Consider the following 17,235-nt stretch of genomic DNA (forward strand, 5'->3'; position numbering starts at 1 on the left):
TTTCTTTGTTGACTAAAGTTATTATTGTATTACGGCTGTATTCATTATCAGATGGGTAAACTTTACATTTACATGGATGTTGTTATTAATGTTGTCATCAGTCACATGACAAGTTGTGTATTTAAACAAGCAGACGCTGTGATCAACAGTCAGTTTATTAAACAGCAGAACAGATTTCTGCATCAGTTTGTCACCACATGTACAAAAAGGCTCGAATAATGTCATAAATTATAAATAAATAAATTAGATAACATGTATCCACAGATGATCAATAAATACGTTGCATCATTTCTGTCATAAATAAATCTGAATAAAATCAGTTCAGAAGATTCACAGCAGCAGTGAATCATGTGAGACAAACAACTGCTTTTATTTTGAAAAAAAAGACATCAAAGTAAAACAACTGAACTTTTAAATTGTAACAGGAAGTGAAGTGTGATGCACTGAAGATGTGGATGTTTTCTTCAACAGCAGACTGAGGTTTGATCTTTTGCTGAAAACTTGTCAATGAATTGATTTTACTGATTTGATTGACAGAAAACAAATATTGAAGTGTTTCAGTGAAACATCACTTTGTCACTTCCTTCTGAAACTGAATCTGTTTTAAAGACTAAATAACAAATAGAGACAATATAAACACGTTGTGTCTGTTGTGTTTCAGATCAGCTGACAAACAAACGTCTCATTAATGAGAACAAATGTAAACAAACTTCATTTAAAGGATTTTTAAAGAAAATGTTTATGTGTTTGTTAAAAAATGAATTTTGGCTGACAACAGCATTATTGTTGGTATCAGCTGTTACTTACTCACTTCATTTCCCAGAATGCATTTCCACATCCTGGTGAACAGTGACCACGCCTCCTCGTCCCAACACATCTCCAAGAACAAATAAATAATAAAAAATAAACCATTTTCTAATCAGCAGGCAGCCTGGTGATGTCATAGATGATGTCATGTATGGGGGAATCTGATTGGACTCTTTGACCACCTCTGGTCCAGGTGCAGGTCCAGGTCTGTCCACTCCTCTCTCTACATGTCTGTTGTCATGGAGACCAGCTGGTCCGTCCCGATTGGTGGATAAAAGTGTGTCAGAGTTCGTCCTTCGACCCGCCGAGCGGCAGGTTGTGACTCGCCTCGCGCTTCAGGAACTTCAGGAAGTCTTTGAGCTCGCGACCGCCCTGAGAACACAGAGCAGACGTCATGTGACCAACGGGCACCATGTGATGTCACGGTGTATGACCTTGTTTAGTTCAGAGTTATTATTGGTTATCATTATTGATGACGCTGTGTGTTACCTCGTATCGTATGGGCTCGTCTTTTCTCCCCACTGGAGCAAAGTAAATGGTGGGATACCTGCAGACAGAGACAGGAAGTGAACACCTGGTCCCTTGTTAACATGACACCTGCACATGAAGACTGTCCTCACCCGTGGACGTCGTAACCCAGCGGGACGTCGTTATCAGCAGCGTTCATCTTGGCGATGACGATGTTGGGATCAGAGTGCATCTGACAGAGAAGAGAAATACGACATATTAAAATGAGACTAAAACTAAAACAGTTACGACTCAAACACCAAACATTTGATTTGTTTTACTGATGATGTGAAATTCAATCTGACTGAACGAGCTGCAGAATCACTGAAACTCCCGATTGGTCCAACAGTTTCCTCCAGCAGCCAATAAAATCTCTTGCATGCTGGGATATTAGAAATCAGCTCCTGAAGCATGCTGGGTAAAAACAGGCGGAGCATGTGGACTGCAGAGTAGAGTCGTGTTCCTACCTTGTCAGCCAGCTCTCTGTAGACCGGCTCCAGTTTCTTACAGTGTGGACAGGACGGAGAGTAGAACTGGATCAGGACGTCTTTACCTGGATCATTGACGACGTCGTCAAAGGACTCTGCAACAACCACCTGCAGCACAGCAGGGTCAGAGGACAGAGGGTCAGAGGTCAGAGGGTCAGAGGACAGAGGGTCAGAGGGTCAGAGGTTAGAGGGTCAGAGGTCAGAGGGTCAGAGGACAGAGGGTCAGAGGTTAGAGGGTCAGAGGTCAGAGGTTAGTGGGTCAGAGGTCAGAGGGTCAGAGGACAGAGGGTCAGAGGACAGAGGTTAGTGGGTCAGAGGTCAGAGGACAGAGGGTCAGAGGTCAGAGGGTCAGAGGGTCAGAGGACAGAGGGTCAAAGGTTAGAGGGTCAGAGGTTAGTGGGTCAGAGGTTAGAAGTCAGAGGGTCAGAGGACAGAGGGTCAGAGGTTAGAGGGTCAGAGGTCAGAGGGTCAGAGATTAGAAGGTCTGAGGACAGAGGGTCAGAGGTTAGAAGGTCTGAGGACAGAGGGTCAGAGGTTAGAAGGTCTGAGGACAGAGGTTCAGAGGTCAGAGGGTCAGAGGTCAGAAGGTCTGAGGACAGAGGTTCAGAGGACAGAGGGTCAGAGGTTAGAAGGTCTGAGGACAGAGGTTCAGAGGTCAGAGGGTCAGAGGTCAGAAGGTCTGAGGACAGAGGGTCAGAGGTTAGAAGGTCTGAGGACAGAGGGTCAGAGGTTAGAAGGTCTGAGGACAGAGGTTCAGAGGTCAGAGGGTCTGAGGACAGAGGGTCAGAGGTTAGAAGGTCTGAGGACAGAGGGTCAGAGGTTAGAAGGTCTGAGGACAGAGGTTCAGAGGTCAGAGGGTCAGAGGTCAGAAGGTCTGAGGACAGAGGGTCAGAGGTTAGAAGGTCTGAGGACAGAGGGTCAGAGGTTAGAAGGTCTGAGGACAGAGGTTCAGAGGACAGAGGACAGAGGGTCAGAGGTCAGAAGGTCTGAGGACAGAGGGTCAGAGGTCAGAAGGTCTGAGGACAGAGGGTCAGAGGTTAGAAGGTCTGAGGACAGAGGTTCAGAGGACAGAGGACAGAGGGTCAGAGGTCAGAAGGTCTGAGGACAGAGGGTCAGAGGTTAGAAGGTCTGAGGACAGAGGGTCAGAGGTTAGAAGGTCTGAGGACAGAGGGTCAGAGGACAGAGGACAGAGGGTCAGAGGTCAGAAGGTCTGAGGACAGAGGGTCAGAGGTTAGAAGGTCTGAGGACAGAGGGTCAGAGGTTAGAAGGTCTGAGGACAGAGGGTCAGAGGACAGAGGACAGAGGGTCAGAGGTCAGAAGGTCTGAGGACAGAGGGTCAGAGGTTAGAAGGTCTGAGGACAGAGGTTCAGAGGACAGAGGACAGAGGGTCAGAGGTCAGAAGGTCTGAGGACAGAGGGTCAGAGGTTAGAAGGTCTGAGGACAGAGGGTCAGCGGTCAGAACGGTATCTTCAGTCTGCATTAGCTACATTAGCATCTGTGAGGAAGGTAAAAATAATAACTACGTGATGTTAGAATGAATTAATGTTACAGAAATACTGACAGCTTCAGTACGGACCAATCCGGAACCAGTACCAGTTCAATACTGGTCCATCCCTACTGATCAGGTAACACACCCTCATCATCTCTGTCACCTGCTCACCTTGACAGTAGCAGCGTTCCTCTCAGGTAAAGGTTCAGACTTCACGTAACGTTTCAGAAGACCTGCAAAGTAATCGTCTAAAAACCTCTCCAACGACTGACCGTCCCTCCTGAAACACACACACACACACACACACACACACACACACACACACACACACACACACACACACACACCTTATTTTAGACTGGTTGGGCCTGGTTTAGCTCAGGTACGTACGTGAACTCCTCTCTCATGGTGTTTTATTATTATACCAGGTGTTGGGCCTGGTTTAGCTCAGGTACGTACGTGAACTCCTCTCTCATGGTGTACTTGTGGCCCAGTTTGGTCCGGATGGTGATGAACGGCAGTTCTCCTCCGTCTGATGTTCCCAGACCGAAGTCGTCCTCCAGCTCAGACAGGAAGTCCTTCTTATTGGCCACTGAAAATGTCAGGCCACGCCCAGCATACTTGGACGCCACCTTCATCACCCTGACAACAAGACACGGGGGCGGGGCTTAACTAAAAAGTAAGTAACAGGGTGGTCGAGTGTGTGTTCACCTGTGTGTGTTTACCTGTTCCTCCAGTAGTTGGAACCCTGGGGGTTGTGGTGGTAGTCCAGGTCGTAGTACGCCGTCAGCAGGTCTCGGACTCTCATGCGGTCTCTGTTCTCCACGGTCATGTGAGGACACAGGCCGTACCTGTAGAAAGGTGAGACAGACAGGTAGTTCCTCTGACGTCCACCAGGTGCTGTTGTGATCACACTGTGCTGTAGTGACGGTGAAAACCTACAGGTGATCTCTGATGAAGCGTCTCAGGGAGCCGATGGTCAGATATTCAGTGAAGACGACAACGCTGTCCTCAAACTTGTTGTTCAGTCTGGGAGGTCTGAACAGCAACACACACCTGACGCACACACACACACACACACACACACACACACACACACACACACACACAGGTTAATACTGTATGTTTTTATGCCATAAAAGTGATTTGAGACAGACACCAGAGTCACCAGGCACTCCGATGTCTGTAAGCTAAAATCAGCATTTTTCTTAATGGAGTCTGGTGTAATGACTGAACTCACTCTGACTTGGCTCTGTACTTCTCCCCCAGCTTCACATCAGTACTGTGAGCGAATCTGAACTGTTCTCTGAGCAGAGCTGCAGCTCTCACAAACTCTGACAGGTGAGAGCTGTCTGCACCTGAGAACATACCTGACACACACACAGAGACAGGTCACATGATGCTGCATGTAGCCTGACCTGATACATGACATGAAACATGCCATCAGAACACAGAATAGTCAGGTCACATAGTGCTGGGCGGTATACCGGTTCACACCGAATACCGGTGTATATTTTCGTTATGATATGAATTTTTAATGTACCCCCATACCGGTGTATTTGATTACACAACGTCCGGAACGCTACGCTGCGCCGCGCGACACTGTTTCAGAGCGGACCCTTTTCAATGTTGCGCTTGTAAACACGCATGGTGCGACTGCGTGGTGAGGGTGAACAGTAGTGCTCTGGCGCTACCTTACGGTGAAGATGGATAGGATAGACATTAGCCCCATTCACACTGCCGTTTGTATGCGGGGATCCTGCGCCAATTCTCCGCATCCTCCTTTGTGTGAAAGTCTCAGATGCGGCGAGGGGTGAAATTTCTCTGCGCCTCTGATTCGCCTCCGGAGGTAGTATCAGAGGCGCAGTATTGGCGAACCGAACGAGTGTTCACTGTCTGATAACTAAACAGGTCCTTCACTCAACAAAATATAGATAAATGTCCCACAAAGCAACGTTACATGACCAAACAACAGTAACGTAGAAACTGGTCCTGTCTTTGGCAACTTATATGAGGAAAAAAATACCGCAGATATTCGTGGAGAAGTGTCTGTCCGACCGACTATTTCTGCCCGAAAAACAGTGTCTGTCCCCGGCAAAAACTTTAACTCACCAACTGTTTGTCGCGGTAAAAAAAAATCACCACAATGGCCAGCTCTCCCGACCGAGGCTTCAGTTATCTTTACCCCATAAACAGCCTCCCTCCCCGCGAGTGAAAGAGTCAGACAGTGTCCCGTTTACTGATGGCGATTATGTAGGCTAATTATGTAATTAAGAGAAAAACGTAACTTTGTCATTTTCCAGGGTGTTTGGTGGGTCAGGATCCCAATCACAGCACATTATAACAGCATCCATATGATTATAAACAGTCAGCAGGTACATGTTTAGATTAACAGGAGGACACCGGGGAAACACATACGTCATCATCATGACGTGTACCGTCACGCCTCCTTTGGAGCCGCGGCCTCTTCACTAAGTCACACTTGTTTTAGATTTCCTTTTTAGATTTACTTGAATACTGTGTAGTGTACCTGGGCTTGAACTTGAAGCAAAAGTATAATTATTGCAAGTTGCACTACTTTTTGTATTGGTTTTATAAAAGATGTTTGCACAGTAAACGTTCTGTATTTTGACTGCAGTCGTCTTTGCATTCTGATTCCTCACTTCATTAGAATCATGAGTGGCTCTTCTTTGTAAACAGCATCATTTTCTGGGACCATGCAAACCTGTATTACTACTAGTGTGGAATTATTCTACAATATTCACTCATCATGACAGTAAAATAGACCATCCTAAGTCAGTCTACTGCAGTAATTCCTCTCTCAACCAGTAGATAATGCTGTGAACACCTGATTATACATGAAAAAAAAAATACCGTCATATACCGTGAAACCGTTAGAATTTAGAAAAATACTGTGATATACAATTTTGGTCATACCGCCCAGCACTAAGTTCACATGGTGTGTCGTTAATCACACAAGGTAATGCAACTTAAAGGTGACATATTATGCTCCGTTCTGCTTGTTGACATGGGTCCTTGGTGTCTAAATGGAATGTTAGTAACATGCTTTGGTCAAAAAAACCCGAAGGATTGAGCACAGCAGGGTTCACCAGTTTCACAGCCCTGCTCTAAGCGGCTGGTTTGAGTGCCTTCCCCTTTAAATGCTAATGAGCTACTGCGTGCGCCGCCCACCTCTTCCTGCCAGGCAGAAGACGTGAGGACGGCATCGTGTGACCATGGCAACGAGCAATAATAATAATAATAATGATAACTTTATTTATATAGCACCTTTAAAAACAGGGTTTACAAAGTGCTTTGACAAACAAAGCAGAAGCAGGATACTCAGGAACAGTTGAGACAGAAACAGAGCAATAAAGAACAATGGAAACATAAAGGAATGTTACATCAGTAAGTAATTGCATAGAGTAAAATACAGGGGAAAAAACGACTGGGAAGATAAAAAGAAATGAAGAAATGAAGAAATGATAAAATAAAACTTTAAAAATTTAAAAGTAAAAAGGAGACGACATCACAAAAAGGCGAGTCTATAAAAGTGGGTTTTAAGGAGTGATTTAAAAGAAGTTACTGATTCTGCAAGCCTCATCTCCTCAGGCAGGTCGTTCCAAAGTCGGGGGGCTGCCACAGAAAAAGCTCGGTCACCTTTAGATTTAAGCCTCGACTTTGGAACCGCCAGGAGGCCCCACCTGGGGATCTAAGGCTGCGAATTGGCTCATATGGGATCAACATTTCAGATATGTAGGTTGGAGCCAGACCAAGGCGAGCTTTAAAAGTGATCAGTAAAATCTTAAAATCAATTCTAAAACGAACAGGGAGCCAGTGAAGCGAAGCTAAGACTGGGGTGATGTCGTCTGTTAAAACCAGTGACCAGTAGACAACGCGAAGCAACTTCTCTGTGTCCATTCCTCCATAACTGATAGTAGCACAGCAGACATGCAGCAGGTAGCTCCTGTCTCCAGCTCCAAAACAAAGTAGTGACGGCTTCACTGCAGGCAACGTTTTGGTGCTCTCAGGTTTGGTCTCTCATGCCAGCAGCCAACGCTACACACGTAGTTACATCTATACCAACACACAGGAAGTTGTTCGACTGCCAAGTTACTCCTGGGCGTCTAACACACTGTCCTTTAGCACAACATGCTAATTAACGTAGCTCACCATCCGCGAACAACTGAGACCATTTCATACCGTCTCCTCTGCGTGTTCACGGCCGAGCAGTGGTTCACCGGCCGGTTAGAAGCGATAAAATCTCAATATCCTAATTCATTTTCTCAATTCACTGTCATGTTTTAAAAGAGCGCTGATATGACACGTTAACATTATCGTGAATCCTACGGCCAGTAAGCCCAACGTTGATAACTTCACATGTAACGTTAGTTCTTGTGCTAAATGGCCAAAGTAACACAAACTACACTGTTTTTTAAATACTTACAGTTCATCATCGACAGCGGGTATGGATCCATGTTTTAGGGACAATCTCGTTGCCAGTCCAGCGTTGTACTGACCCTGGCTGCTGAAACAGTCCGGCGTTCTGCTCACTGAAGCTGGGACCCTGATAAATAAAAAGTAGCCTCTTCGCTCTGATATCCTCTTTGGTAGGGAGGCGATGTAGCGAAACATGAGGATCCGTGCATCCGACGACAGAGCAGCAGTGCTCGGCTTTCGGGTCGTACATGGTAGCGGTCAGGCTGTCGCGTACAAGCGAAGCGAGAACGAGAAAATGGCGGATCCTCGTTCAGGTAGCTGGCGTAGTGTGGGAGGAGATACCCAGCGCGGGGGTATTCAAATCACCCGGACTGTTACGTAACAGTCCGGGTGAAATCCAAATGGCTCCTTTAGAGACTCATTCCTGACTCCGGCAGCTACAAAACATTGACTGAGTGGTCGAAACTCAAGCTTAAGGGGGGGGGGCACTCCGGATACGCAAATATACGTACTAAAGCAAGGAAAACGTGAGTTTTACATAATATGTCCCCTTTAAAGTAATGTAACTTAAAGTAATGTCACATGAAGTATTACGGTGATGTTGTTTAGTGTCACGTGACGTAAGATAACAGGGGATGTAACTAAAGTAATCAGAGTACAGTACCGATGATACTGGCATCATAGTGGTTGATGAAGGTGTGCAGGTCTTCATCGTTCTTCAGGTGGACCGAGTCTGGACCCGTCTGCTTCTTCATGTACTGATAGATCCCATCTACACACACACACACACACACACACACACACACACACACAGGGGTCAACACTCACACACTTGCTTGTTTGTTTGTTTGTTTGTGGTTTTGTTTGTTTACCTGCGCTGCGAGGTCCGTCGTAGGGGGCGGAGTCTCTGCCATTCCTGAAGATCTTTAGAGTCGGATAACCTGAGACCCCGAAACGACTACAGGTCTCTGAGTGAGCCGTACAGTCCACCTGAGACACACAGGTGAGACACACAGGTGAGACACACAGGTTAGACAACGACAACAACAACAACATCATCTCATCATCATCATCAACAACAACAACATTGTTTGTCACCTTTGCCAGCTGGACGGTTCCCTTCAGTCTGGTTGCTGCCTTTTCAAACTCTGGAGCTAACTTCTTACAGTGACCACACCTGAAAGGACAGAGAGGACAGGAGACACAGAGAGGACAGAGAGGAGGCGAGGACCGGAGACACAGAGACGTCAGGAGACACAGAGAGGAGGCGAGGACAGGAGGCACAGAGAGGACAGAGAGGAGGAGAGGACCGGAGACACAGAGACGTCAGGAGACACAGAGAGGAGGCGAGGACAGGAGGCACAGAGAGGAGGAGAGGACCGGAGACACAGAGAGGACCGGAGACACAGAGAGGAGGAGAGGAGGAGAGGACCGGAGACACAGAGAGGACAGGAGACACAGAGAGGAGGCGAGGACAGGAGGCACAGAGAGGAGGAGAGGACCGGAGACACAGAGAGGACCGGAGACACAGAGAGGAGGAGAGGAGGAGAGGACCGGAGACACAGAGAGGACAGGAGACACAGAGAGGAGGCGAGGACAGGAGGCACAGAGAGGAGGAGAGGACCGGAGACACAGAGAGGACCGGAGACACAGAGACGTCAGGAGACACAGAGAGGAGGAGAGGACCGGAGACACAGAGAGGACAGAGAGGAGGAGAGGACCGGAGACACAGAGAGGAGGAGAGGAGGCGAGGACCGGAGACACAGAGAGGACAGAGAGGAGGAGAGGACCGGAGACACAGAGACGTCAGGAGACACAGAGAGGAGGCGAGGACAGGAGGCACAGAGAGGAGGAGAGGACCGGAGACACAGAGAGGACCGGAGACACAGAGAGGAGGAGAGGAGGAGAGGACCGGAGACACAGAGAGGACAGGAGACACAGAGAGGAGGCGAGGACAGGAGGCACAGAGAGGAGGAGAGGACCGGAGACACAGAGAGGACCGGAGACACAGAGAGGAGGAGAGGAGGAGAGGACCGGAGACACAGAGAGGACAGGAGACACAGAGAGGAGGCGAGGACAGGAGGCACAGAGAGGAGGAGAGGACCGGAGACACAGAGAGGACCGGAGACACAGAGAGGAGGAGAGGAGGAGAGGACCGGAGACACAGAGAGGACAGGAGACACAGAGAGGAGGCGAGGACAGGAGGCACAGAGAGGAGGAGAGGACCGGAGACACAGAGAGGACAGGAGACACAGAGAGGAGGCGAGGACAGGAGGCACAGAGAGGAGGAGAGGACCGGAGACACAGAGAGGACCGGAGACACAGAGACGTCAGGAGACACAGAGAGGAGGAGAGGACCGGAGACACAGAGAGGAGGAGAGGAGGAGAGGACAGGAGACACAGAGAGGAGGCGAGGACAGGAGGCACAGAGAGGAGGAGAGGACCGGAGACACAGAGACGTCAGGAGACACAGAGAGGAGGCGAGGACAGGAGGCACAGAGAGGAGGAGAGGACCGGAGACACAGAGAGGACCGGAGACACAGAGAGGAGGAGAGGAGGAGAGGACCGGAGACACAGAGAGGACAGGAGACACAGAGAGGAGGCGAGGACAGGAGGCACAGAGAGGAGGAGAGGACCGGAGACACAGAGAGGACCGGAGACACAGAGAGGAGGAGAGGAGGAGAGGACCGGAGACACAGAGAGGACAGGAGACACAGAGAGGAGGCGAGGACAGGAGGCACAGAGAGGAGGAGAGGACCGGAGACACAGAGAGGACCGGAGACACAGAGACGTCAGGAGACACAGAGAGGAGGAGAGGACCGGAGACACAGAGAGGACAGAGAGGAGGAGAGGACCGGAGACACAGAGAGGAGGAGAGGAGGCGAGGACCGGAGACACAGAGAGGACAGAGAGGAGGAGAGGACCGGAGACACAGAGAGGAGGAGAGGACAGGAGGCACAGAGAGGACAGAGAGGAGGAGAGGACCGGAGACACAGAGAGGACCGGAGACACAGAGACGTCAGGAGACACAGAGAGGAGGAGAGGACCGGAGACACAGAGAGGACAGAGAGGAGGAGAGGACCGGAGACACAGAGAGGAGGAGAGGAGGAGAGGACCGGAGACACAGAGAGGAGGAGAGGACAGGAGGCACAGAGAGGACAGAGAGGAGGAGAGGACCGGAGACACAGGGGGATGAAGACAGACATGTTAACACACATTATTTCCTGAGTTAGCTATGCTAAGCTAACGTCCCACTCGGTTACCATGGAGCGTAGAATTTCACCAGCATGGTCTCGTGCTCTGTTGCCAGGTAGTCGAAGTCTGCGTCCCCGAGCTCGAGCACGTCTCTGCGCGCGAACACCACGGCGGGAAAACAAGACAGCAGCGTGAAGGTGAGGGCGGGAAGGAGGCGGACAGCGGCCGCCATGATGGAGAGAAACGATGAATGATTTTAGATGGAGAGGGAGAAATATGAAGCAGACCGTGAGAGCGAGCGGACCGTCCGGACCGGAAGAAATACTACTGTTTCCGGTCATAGATTACAAAATAAAATGCTTATCTGTGACAGAGGATGAGTATTTCAAGGTGTCGCAATGCAGAGATCATAAATCTTTAAAATAAAATCTAATCTTTTCAACATTTCGCTCTCACTCACACAACTGAGACACTAAATGACCTTATATAATTCATATATTATGATTCTGCTTTTATTGTGAAGGCAGGATTACTGCCACTGTCTAACTTGACCTCTTCTCTCTCCAGCTATCAGACGAAAGGCGGGGCGTCAAGAGAAAATACCGGAAAGCTGCTCTCTGATTGGTCCTCAGCGGCTAGAGCTGACGTGTGTAGCCGTCTCATTGGTCCAATAACCTGTCAATCACTCCAGTTCCGTCCCCTGTATGATGCTCATATAAACATTGTTCCACTTATTGAACATGAAGTTTAAAGTCAGTTAAGAGACCAAAGATTAACAGAAATATTCTGCATGTGATATCTGATTAAACTTATTAAATCAATTTAACTTTATTAAAGGAATAGTTCACTCTAAAACAAAATTCAGTCATTATCGACTCCCCCTCCTGCTGATGAGAAGTCCGGTGTAGTTTCTTATTCCTCAAAGTGCAGCTGGAGACCCGCAGGGTTCCCTCCGGCAACGATAATCCATATAACGAGCATAAATGGTGTCCGAGAAGAAAAGGTCCATAAAACTACACAAAAACTTGTAATTTGTAATATTCCTCCATACTGCTCGTCCGCTGCAATCCAAGTGTCCTGAAGTGGCGACATCCAGAGTTTACTCCAGACGACGTCATTTAGTACATTTTTACAGCCTAAACAGTCGCTATGCTGTTTACACGGAGGCACGCTCCACGTTCACGCGAGTCTCCCTCACAGCGTTTGCACTACGGAAGCTGCACCGGACAAGATGAACGAGACTCGCGATAGATACACACCGGTATTTACTTCCTGCTGTGAGCGACCAAGCGACACACAGACACATGAGGGATCTGCTGCACTAGTGATTTGAAGCTTTGACACACACAGCAGGAAGTAAATGCTGTTGTGTATCTATCGCGAGCAGCAGGTTGAATGAGTCTGTTGCTTGTCCAGAGTTTTGTGGAGGGCTGAGAGACATTGTCTATGATAGCCTGCAGTTCTGCCAGTATCCTGTCCTCCACCACCTCCTCCAGGGAGACGAGCTCAGAGCTAACAACAGACTCTGTCTTCTTGATGAGTTTGTTCAGTCTGTTGGCGTCCTTCACTTTGATGCCCGCACCCCGGGACACCACAGCCAAGAAGATGGTGCTCACAACAACAGACTGATAGAACATCTGGAGCATCTGGTTGCAGACATTAAGGACCTGAGCCTCCTCAGGAAGTAAAGCCGGCTCAGGCCCTTCTTGTAAACTGCCTCTGTGTTTGTAGACCACTCCAGTTTATTGTCCAGCACCACACCCAGGTCTTTGTACGAGTCCACAATGTCAACATCTTTCACACCAATGCAGACTGGAGAGGGCGGGGCTGGTTCCTCCTGAAGTCCACCACCATCTCTTTCGTCTTCACCACGTTCAGCTGCAGGTGGTTCTCCCCACACCACTTAACAGAAACTGTCGACCAGGTCCCTGAACTCACCGTCCCTCCCGCCCTCTACACGCCCCACAATGGCCGTGTCATCAGAGAATTCATCAGATGACAGACTCAGTGCGGTACTTAAAGCTATAGTTGGTAATGTTGGAGAGCTAGCAAGATTTGAAAGTGGCACCTCCTCTAAGCCCCACCCCCTCCTCCCCCCGTCAGTGCTCCGTCCAAAGCCCCGCCCCCACAAACTTGAACGTGCATCTGACAGTCGTCAGCAGGGCAGAGGAGAGCCGAGTATTTCAGCACATTTTGGACATCACAAACTACCTCGTGTACCATCAGATGCGTCGAGTACAAACGCTCAATGCTCCTTGCAGGAAGCACAGATCCTATAAGTTAGATATGTACCGACGACCTGTAAAGTTACTGGCTTACACCGACAGAGAAGCTAATGTTAGCATTGGGCTAATACGAGCTACACAAGTAGCTAAGTTGGCTAACGTTACATATTTCATGAAAATAACAAATCCCCCCAAAGCAAAACAAATAATTACCTGTCCAACAGAAAGACAGCAGCCTCTGCATCACTTCTTGGGCCTTCAGCACCCTCAGTTCAAAAGCTGATCCGATGTTGACCCTGGTTTTACCTCTGGCTTTATCCAAAGCCTTCTTCGTTGCAGCCTTTTCTGCCTCCGGCTTTCTTTTCTTAGCCCGTTTAGCGGGCGAGCCGTTACAAGTAGCGCTGGCAGTGCTACTGTTGGCTGCATTTTCTCTGCCATTGTTCTCTCCTGCTAACTCCATATGCAGCGTGCTGAATATCTCCGGCAACGGTGACACGTGATGAGTGCACGCAGGGAGGAGGGGGGACAGAGGGGGGCGTGGGCAGGACGAGACATGAAGGCATCTGATTGGTTCTTTCCACTCGGACCGAGAGGCAGGGATTGGTCAGTCTTTACAGGCCTGCAGCTGCCACAGAGGTCTGATTTTTTTCCTTCCTTTTTCTGAACACATTATGTTTGGACTACTCTCAGGGTGGAAAGACCATTTGACCCAGTATAACAAGAAGTGTTTCTGAACAGGATTACCAGCTATAGCTTTAAAGTCTGCAGTGTAGCTGGTGAAGAGGAAGGGAGACAGCACAGTTGCCTGGGGGGCGCTGATGTTGCCGATCAGACAGTCAGACACACGGTTCTGTAATCTCACAAACCGTCAGATAGTCATCGACCCATGTGATGAGCGGATAATCCACCCGCATGTTCTCCAGTTTGGCCTTCAGCAGCCTGGGCTAGATGGTGTTGAAGGCGTTCGTTGGAGAAGTCGAAGAACATGACCTGGACAGTGGCGTTGGGTCTATCCAGGGAGGAGTAGGCTTCCTGCAGCAGGTAGATGGTCGCATTGTCGACCCCAACATGGGTCTGATATGTGAACTATAGGGGGTCTTGTGATGGGCACACTAGGGGTCTGAGGTGTGCTAGAACCAGCCTCTCCATGACTTTCATGATGAGAGGAGTCAAACCTGTTAAAAAACTGGTTGACAATTTGGAGAGGGAAATCAAAATCTTGACTTGGGTGGCCCATGATCCTACATTTAAACCAGGGACAATTGACAGTAGTTTTGAAAGGTGGACAAATACTGGTATAACAGCACTGTGTACAATGATTGACAAGGGCAAAATTAAAAACTTTCAGAATCTCAAGAGGGAACATGGCTTGGAGGATTTCAACAAGTTTAGGTATCTCCAAGTTAAAGATTTTTTTAAGAAAGAAATCAAACCAGATCTTCCCCAAGACCTGAATAAAGTGACTGTGACATTATGTAAGGCATATAAAAATAACACTGAGAAAGTGATTTCATTATTATATCAAGGTCTAGTAAAGAACAGAGGAACCTCCACATTGTATATTCAAGACAGATGGGTAAAAGAGAGTAGGACACCGCTAACAGAGGAGGACTGGTATAACATATGTGATAAACAACGAACCACCACAAGCTCCAGGATGTGGAAAGAATTCTGCTGGAAAAATATAGTCAGATTCTTTATTACTCCTGAAACTAAAAACAAATTCTTATCCCACAACAAGCATGCTGGAGACAGTGTGGGGAGCAGAAAGCAGGTCATACTCATATTTTTTGGGAATGTACTAAGGTAAAAAAATACTGTAATGATATATGGGTTGAATTGGGGAAAATACTGGGATACAAACTACCAATGTCATTTGAGGTGTTATATCTATGTAACCTGACAAGGGAAATTGTACAGTGTGAGGACAACTATCCGGTCAAGATACTTCTGGCTGCGACCAAGAAGGCAGTCACGAGGAAATGGTGTAGTGAAGGTTCTCCCACTCTGAGGAACTGGTTGGACACAGTCGAGGAGATATACAATATGGAAAGACTCACATATATACTGAGACTCCAACAAACGGAATTCAACACTAAATGGGACAAATGGACAACGTATAAATCTCACTGCAGAGGCGCCACTGGAGACTCTGAATGAAGTTAAAAACATTGTAATACCGCAGCAAAAGTCATGTATCCCTCTGACACTGTTGTTTTTTTCTCCTCAAAATTAAATAAAGAATGAGTTATAAAAAAAACTAAAAAAAAACTGGTTGAACTCGTTTGCTCGTTGTTCATTTCCCTCAGCTGCTCCTCCACCTTTCCTCTGGAAGCCAGTTATCTCTCTGATCCCACTCCATACGTCCCTGGTGTTGTTGTTCTCCAGTTTGTGTTCCAGTTTTCTCCTGTAGTTGTCTTTACTCTCCCTGATGCTGTGTTTAAGTTCTGACCTAAAGGCCCTCTTCTTCTCATTGAGTAGGGCCTTTAGGTCGCTGGTAACCCAGGGTTTGTTGTTGGGGTAGCAGTGGACCTCTTTAGTGGGGATGGAGTTGTCCATGCAGAACCCAATGTATTCAGAGATGCCGTCTGTTGCCCTTTTCACACAGAGATGCAGCATTATTGCCGCAGCAGCGGTTCGCCAATTCTCCGCTGTTGTTTGTTCAAACAGAACCAAGCAGCTCCAGCGTAAAGACGCACCAGTGTGTAATTCACACAGAAAGCCGGCGCTGCGGATCCAAAAGAGGCGTGATGGTACAATCATGATGACGTTTGTGTGTTTTTTCAACGTGTTTCTGCTGACTGTTTATGATCATATGATGCTGTTAAAATGTGTTGTGATGAGATCCTGATCCACCAAACATTCTGGAAAGAGACAAAGTTACGTTTTTCACCCTAAATTACATAATCACCATCAGTAAACAGGAAGCTGTCTGACTCTACCTCTGACTCTACCTCTGACTCTACCTCTGACACTCTGACTCTACCTCTGACTCTACCTCTGACACTACCTCTGACACTACCTCTGACACTCTGACTCTACCTCTGACACTACCTCTGACTCTACCTCTGACACTACCTCTGACACTCTGACTCTACCTCTGACACTACCTCTGACACTCTGACTCTACCTCTGACACTACCTCTGACTCTACCTCTGACACTACCTCTGACACTCTGACTCTACCTCTGACACTACCTCTGACACTACCTCTGACACTACCTCTGACTCTACCTCTGACACTACCTCTGACACTCTGACTCTACCTCTGACACTACCTCTGACACTACCTCTGACACTACCTCTGACACTACCTCTGACTCTACCTCTGACACTACCTCTGACACTCTGACTCTACCTCTGACACTACCTCTGACACTACCTCTGACTCTACCTCTGACACTACCTCTGACACTCTGACTCTACCTCTGACACTACCTCTGACACTACCTCTGACACTACCTCTGACACTCTGACTCTACCTCTGACACTACCTCTGACTCTACCTCTGACACTACCTCTGACACTCTGACTCTACCTCTGACACTACCTCTGACTCTACCTCTGACACTCTGACACTACCTCTGACACTACCTCTGACACTACCTCTGACTCTACCTCTGACACTACCTCTGACACTCTGACTCTACCTCTGACACTACCTCTGACACTACCTCTGACACTACCTCTGACTCTACCTCTGACACTACCTCTGACACTACCTCTGACTCTACCTCTGACACTACCTCTGACACTCTGACTCTACCTCTGACACTACCTCTGACTCTACCTCTGACACTACCTCTGACACTCTGACTCTACCTCTGACTCTACCTCTGACTCTACCTCTGACACTCTGACACTACCTCTGACACTACCTCTGACACTACCTCTGACTCTACCTCTGACACTACCTCTGACACTCTGACTCTACCTCTGACACTACCTCTGACACTACCTCTGACACTCTGACACTACCTCTGATACTACCTCTGACTCTACCTCTGACTCTACCTCTGATACTACCTCTGACTCTACCTCTGACTCTACCTCTGACTCTACCTCTGATACTACCTCTGACACT

The 17,235-nt window shown here is 48.1% G+C and overlaps 1 protein-coding gene across 2 annotated transcripts; it reads right to left on the bottom strand.

The window, feature by feature from the left end:
* Window positions 1–139: 139 nt before the first annotated feature.
* On the bottom strand, window positions 140–11,795 carry LOC311273081 (protein disulfide-isomerase A3-like). 2 transcript variants are annotated; one of them, XM_084379958.1, is made up of 14 exons: window positions 11,530–11,795; window positions 10,995–11,078; window positions 8,830–8,908; window positions 8,604–8,721; window positions 8,396–8,503; window positions 4,532–4,661; window positions 4,234–4,347; window positions 4,017–4,142; window positions 3,751–3,933; window positions 3,463–3,571; window positions 1,782–1,910; window positions 1,428–1,507; window positions 1,297–1,354; window positions 140–1,179 (listed from the first exon to the last, which is right to left on the bottom strand). In XM_084379958.1, exons 2-14 carry the CDS (start codon window positions 11,018–11,020, stop codon window positions 1,090–1,092), a joined length of 1,350 nt encoding a protein of 449 aa, XP_084236084.1. In that variant the 5' UTR covers window positions 11,021–11,078; window positions 11,530–11,795; the 3' UTR covers window positions 140–1,089. The 2 variants fall into 2 exon arrangements, with proteins under 2 accessions (XP_084236084.1, XP_084236083.1); XM_084379957.1 differs by lacking the exon at window positions 11,530–11,795 and having other exon boundaries at window positions 10,995–11,308.
* Window positions 11,796–17,235: the final 5,440 nt, after the last annotated feature.

Source organism: Pagrus pagrus (genome assembly GCF_965226575.1).
Source record: "Pagrus pagrus genome assembly, chromosome: 17".
Taxonomy (NCBI): domain Eukaryota; kingdom Metazoa; phylum Chordata; class Actinopteri; order Spariformes; family Sparidae; genus Pagrus; species Pagrus pagrus.

What these genes read in the sequence shown, in the direction of transcription:
- LOC311273081 (XM_084379957.1), bottom strand. Translation starts at nt 11,158, where the DNA reads ATGGCGGCCGCTGTCCGCCTCCTTCCCGCCCTCACCTTCACGCTGCTG. An exon ending in CGACGGACCTCGCAGCGCAG is followed by an intron (nt 8,504 to 8,603) that starts GTAAACAAACAA and finishes GTGTGTGTGTAG; the next exon opens with ATGGGATCTATCAGTACATG. An exon ending in TCCAACTACTGGAGGAACAG is followed by an intron (nt 3,934 to 4,016) that starts GTAAACACACAC and finishes TCTTGTTGTCAG; the next exon opens with GGTGATGAAGGTGGCGTCCA.